The sequence below is a fragment of the Puma concolor genome, chromosome B1 (assembly GCF_028749965.1).
Source record: "Puma concolor isolate L17-30 chromosome B1, mPumCon1.1.hap2, whole genome shotgun sequence".
Classification (NCBI taxonomy): domain Eukaryota; kingdom Metazoa; phylum Chordata; class Mammalia; order Carnivora; family Felidae; genus Puma; species Puma concolor.
The window spans coordinates 145,048,961-145,054,960 of record NC_141670.1 but is presented as its reverse complement, the minus strand read 5'-3'; the positions used below and the strand labels follow the sequence as shown (position 1 = coordinate 145,054,960).

The window sequence follows — 6,000 nt, the reverse complement described above, 5'->3', positions numbered from 1 at the left end:
CCTTAATCCATTTTCCTCTCACTTCCTTGCTCTTTCACGCAGAGGAGGCAAGTGGCTGCTGTGGTAGCAGCAGTGGCTGATCATCACTGAAAATACCAAAGAAAAGAACTCGGCCGCCTCCTGGGTAGTTTTTTCCACTGGGGATTAACTTGCCATGCTTTTTTCATTTTTCCGTCCATCCTGCAAAAACTATTTTTTTTTTTTTTTTTGCAAGAAGCAAACCATGATCTTATAGCTGAAAAACATAAGCAAAAAGTTTTAGCACAGCTCTGTCTCTTGGGGACAAGTTAGAAAATTCTCAAGCCAGCAGAAGCATAGTAAGTGCTTTCTTTCTTTTAAAGCTACTTCTAGGGGGAGAGGGGAGGCTATTGTAATGGTAAATTTCACTCGGAGAGGAAGAAAGGGCTGATAATCAATCAAAAATTAGGTATTTGTTTGAGTTTTTGCAATTCTCTCTGGAGAATTTGATTTTGAATTTTCTCTGGAAAACGTACAGAAAAAGTTTTGGGGTGTGTGCATGCGAAATAAAAGCCGTCTTGGGAGTAACACAGAAAGAAGTTTTTTTTTTTTTTTTTTTGAACAGAGTGGGGAGATATAGAGCACTGGGGGGCTTCAGTGAGATCCCGGGATCCCAGGAGGAGAATTTACATTCAGAAATGTTGGAGTGAAAAGTCCTCCTGGTTCAGCATCTTGGACTTAAGTTCAGAAGAACATTTTACATCTGAAAGAATTTGTTTCTCAAAACCTCTTTATTTTGGCCGGCGAGTATCATGAAGGATGGGATGAGGTGTTGTGAATAGAAGCACTACTCTGAATCTGCTTCAGGCATTTAAAATTTAACTCCAGGGATCATGTGTTGGGCATGATGAAGGCCACAGAGAACCTGGATAAGACTACTGCCGTACTGAACCACAACAGGACCCCCAAGGGCAGGTACATTTATCTAGAAGCGTTCCTGCAGGGAGGAGCTCCCTGGGGCTTTACTTTGAAAGGTGGCCTGGAGCACGGAGAACCATTAATCATCTCTAAGGTATGTTTCTTTTTACAAAAAGAATATTACAATGTAATATTACAGTATTACAATATTACAATATTGTCTTTATTCATATGACTTTTTCAACCTTAAAACTTCTGTCAGGTCTGTCAGAAATGCCACCACCATGCGGAGGATTGCCTGAATGTTGCTTACTTTGCTGTTTCCTACCTTTCAGATTATATCTGGAAATATATCTTATTGGCTTAGTGTTTGAAAGAAAAAAATGTGTCTAGCTCGTTTAGTCTGCGAAATCCCGGGGGAAAAATGTGCTTGCTCAATGGATAATCTCTTTTTGTGAATGAAATAGTGTAAAAGCAGCTACCACATGATCTTTTCAGTTATAAATCAGATTAAAGATTAACAACGTGGTGAAGGTGGTGGCATGATATATGTTTATGAATGTGGGTTTTATGTAGCCTATGGCTAGAAAAATATCTGCTTTCTCCGTCACATGAACATATCTAGCATTCCAGAATACTTTAGAATTTGTTTATAATTCTGGAATAACTGATTACATAAATATTATTTATTCCTTTTTGCACACTCAGGAGAATTAAATCAACTTTCAGTATAGATCAAACACAAAACATCATTTCTGCTTCTTTTATTTATCTATGTATTTATTTAAACCAGTTTTTAAACCTTAGTCGTCTATGACATGCCTCACTTCTTTATTTATCTTTGGTATGATTAGGTATTCCTACTGAATTAATCCTTTTTATGTATTAGGCTTAGTGTGTCCACTTTTCTCATCAGCTACATAGATCGAGAGAGAACAGAAGTTTCTTTTAATATTTCAGAATATTAACAGTCTAAAACAATAGAACCTAAACGCTTTTCACACATTATGCATTACTTAGAAACATTTACAATTGAGGGGAAAAGTTTTTAGGTTGAGGGTCAGAAAGGGATCAATAGGCATTTCGCCTAAACTTTGCTATCCATTTAAGGTTAGTTTTCATATACCCAAAAGCATGTGTTTTGAGAGAGACGGAAATGATTCTTACTGTGAATGAGCCGATGGGATCCAGGTTTCCAGCAGTCAAGACTGTAAAGGATACCATCTTAAGGTTTGTGACTTTTCTTTATCTTTTCTAAGAAAACAAAAGATATGTATGCATATGTGTATCGGTTAGGGGGCATCCAGCTCTAAGTAACTGACACCTGATTTACAGTGGCCTAAGTAGTAAATTGGGGTGTGTTTTTCCCATATTGCAAGAAGTCTGAAAGTAGGCTGTCCTCCCTAGGAGCCAGAGCTCAATCATGTCTACATGGACTTCAGTTATCTCTCCAACTCCGCCATCATCTTGGCTTTTGTCCTCATGGTTACATGATGGATGCCACACCTCCAGTGTTGCATCTTTATTCTGGGCAGGGTTTTGGCTTGTTGTTTGCAAAGGGACACCCTCCATTAACTTACATCTCATTGACCAGAACTGTGCCAAGGACCTGTGCTCAGACCAATTACTGGCCGAGGGGCCTGAGATTATCATGACTGGTTTAGACCAGTCAGGATTTCTTTCCTGGGTTCTTTAATAAGAACCTCCCTTTCCTGATGTCAAGGAATCTCTGTCCACTATCTGAATAAGTTGGGGTTCTCTTTTCAAGAGGAAGGAGGAAATGGGTGCTAGGTAGACAGCTGAGAATGTCTGCCAGAAATATACATACACTGCATTTAGAATTCTGGTTGTATACCCAATTTCCCTTGCCTTATGTGATGAGATATGTATCCATACACTGGAATACAGTTTGCTGTAGGACAACCTAATGCTACCACTAACGAGCCACTCCTCTGAGGCTCCATTTAACCTGCAGAATGGGGGTGTACTATTATCTCCCTTATTGGAATGTGTGGAGATTAGATGAGACTATTTATTCATTTATGATTTTATTTTCAAGTAATCTCTACACCCAGTGTGGGTCTCAAACCCACAACCCTGAGATCAAGAGTCGTGTTCTCTACCAACTGAGCCAGCCAGGCTCCCAGAGACCATGCATCTAGAGCAATTAGCATAGTGCGGGGTACACAAAGGAGCTCAAAAACTCAGCAAAGACCATGGCTATTGCTTTTTATTATTCTAGGGACATTTGTACTAGGATACAGATTTGGCTGCTGTGCAAAGATCCAAAATAACAGTAGCTTAAATGACATAGGAGCTTCTGTCGCTCTCACCTAACAATCTGAGCATAAGCCAAACTGAAAGATGGTTGCGTGATGTCACAGACCCACGTTCCTCCTACTTCTCTTACTTCCATCCTTGAGGTGATATCCTATCTGCAGGGTCCCAGGTGACTTGCCACAACATCTGCTTTCCAGTCATTAAGAAGTGGAAAAAAGACGGGCGCCTGGGTGGCTCAGTCGGTTAAGTGTCCGACTTCAGATCAGGTCATGATCTCATGGTTCATGGGTTTGAGCCCTGCATTGGGCCCTGTGCTAACAACTCAGAGCCTGGAAGCTGCTTCAGATTCCGTGTCTCCCTTTCTCTCTGCCCCTCTCCCACTTGTGCTCTGTATCTTTCTCTCTCTCAAAAATAAATAAACTTAAAAAAAAATTTTAAATAAAAAAGAAGTGGCAAAAGGAGACGGAGAGGGTAATCTCTTTCCTTTCAAGGGTATAATCTGGTGCAAAATGCTCTGTCCAGTATGGTAGCCACAGCCACATACAGCTACTTCCGTTTCAATTAAAAGTAAAATGAAATAAAATTTAAAATTCTGTTCCTCATCTGCACTAGCCACATTTCAAGGGTCCCATTTCTTTGAAGCTCTTGTCTCTTTGGCGAACTGATTCATTAAAGCTCCATTTCTTCCTCTCTCTGAAGTGTTCTTGATTTCATCAAGCTGAGTTAGGTGGTCTCTCTTCTATACTCTTAGAACATGCACATAGTATATGAAATCACAATTTTTTTAGTTATGTTGATTGTCTTCTCAGAAGTGTGAGAGCTTCTTTAGGGCAGGGACTGTTTTCATTCCTGCCACATCTAATGTGGGTAGCCCGGGTACACAAATATTTGTTGAGTAAATGAAAGGATGTGGGCTATGTCTTATTCATCTTGCATTTCCAGGATCTGCCAGAGTACCTGGCACAGAGAGTGTGCTCAGTAACTGCTATGGCATTATAAGCAAAGATGAAACAGAGCAGTAGGCAGGGGGAGGCGGGGAGGTAGAGTCCCATGAAATGAGGATGCCTGCCAGATCTCCAAGATGGAGCATGTATTGGTTTCCCATTGCTGCTGTAAAAACTACCACAATCTTAGCGGTTTAAACCAACACAGAGATAGCATCTTATAGTTCTGTAGGTCAGAAGTTAGCACAGGTCTCTAGCACAGATCAAGCACTGGGTATTAATTTGGGACCAGGGCTCTAGGAGAGAATCTATTTCCTTGCCCTTTCTAGCTTCTAGAGGCCGCCCACATTCCCTGGTGCCCAGTCCCCTTCCTCCATTTGCAAAGCCCGTAATAGCAGGCTAAGTCCCTCCCACATTGCGTTACTCTGATCTCTAACTTCTGCCTCCCTTTTCCTATGTTATTTTATGTTTTGTTTTATTGTTTTCTATAAGTAGGTTCTGTGTACAACATGGAGCCCAGTGTGGAACTTGAACTCACCACCCTGAGATCAAGACTTGAGCTGATCTCAAGAATCGAATACTTAGCCAACTGAGCCATCCAGGTGCCCCTCTTCCAATTTGAAAGGCCCTTGAGAGTACATTGGGCCCACTAAGATAATCTCCCTAAGGTCAGCTGAGTAACAACCTTCATTCCATCTGCAAACTTCATTCCCCTTAGCCATGTAATCTAATGTATTCACAGTTTCCAGGGATTGGAACGTGGATGTCTTTGCAGGAAGAGGGTTTTATTTGCCTGTCATGTGAGCATTTGAGCATTGATGAAAGTCCATGTAAGTTAAGACTGTACCAGAGTTGAGACTAAAGTGAAATTTAGTGGCTGATCGTGCATATCCCATATCTTCTTTCTAGAATGGTAAAAACAAAACGCACACCAGCTCGTACATTGGCATCCAGATGTCCACTATTCCCTCAAGGTCGGGTGACCCCCATGATAGGGGAAGGGAAAGGATCGTACACCTCGAATCATACATGCAAAAGGCACGTACACTTATACAAAAGCAATTATAAGCTGCCAGGTATGGAGCTTATGAAGAATTATTATGAAGAAATATGAAGAATTATTTTTCTTTAGGTACAAATGAGACAGGCGAATGAATGGGGAAAAGGAACTATAAAAGGGTGGCGATAAAAGAAATCATTTTCAAATCTTTTTCTTTGAGATTTACTGTCCTTGAAAAGGAAAGGCGGGGTTGAGGAAAGAGCCTTGGTAATCTGTGAACTTCAAAAAGAAAGGGCAACTTTCTTTTAGTAGTGATTGTATGTGGAAGCTCAAGTAATTCAATAGATCAGGAAGTTGGCAGCATGATTTTATTATGACTCACTCTGCATTGTGGCTGAAAAGAGCAGTCCCACCTGCGGTGGGGTGCACCTGCTCGAGGGCTCAGAAATCAAATAACAAGTGTAACAACAATAAACAGCAACGACAACAACTGATGACACTTACTGAGTGCTTACTACATGCCAGGCTCTATGCCAAGACATCCACACATGTGAACTCATTTAATTTCGACAGCACCATGAGGAAGGTAATAGATTATGCAAATTTATACACGACAAACCGAGACATGGTATTTGAGTCACTTTCTGCAGCTCTCACAGCTAGTCGGTCATAGAATTGGAATTTGAATCCAGGCGTTCTGGTTCCCCAGAGTCTAATGCACTGAACACTGGGCCATTTTGTCACCATTGCCTACCAAGTATTTGGCTCTGTCTAGATTCTGGAGCCATTATTTGGGTAAAATATGGGAATCATCTTTTGTTATGTATGGCTTAAAATTTATTAGAGGTGGGCACTGGGGTGGCTAAGTCCTTAAGCATCTGACTTCTGCTCAGGTCATGA

The 6,000-nt window shown here is 41.0% G+C and overlaps 1 protein-coding gene across 2 annotated transcripts in view; it reads left to right on the top strand.

Annotated features, from left to right (window-relative positions):
- The first annotated feature begins 210 nt into the window (after nt 1–210).
- The window catches only part of SHROOM3 (shroom family member 3), a 327,995-nt gene continuing 322,205 nt past the window's right edge, over nt 211–6,000 (top strand). The window contains exons 1-2 of one of the 2 annotated variants that reach the window (XM_086704805.1): nt 211–317; nt 584–1,030. In XM_086704805.1, the coding sequence (XP_086560931.1) occupies nt 863–1,030 (168 nt within the window). In that variant the 5' untranslated portion in view covers nt 211–317; nt 584–862. Of the gene's footprint in view, nt 318–575; nt 1,031–6,000 lie in introns of those variants that run through there. The other variant, XM_025921983.2, reaches the window with a different exon arrangement.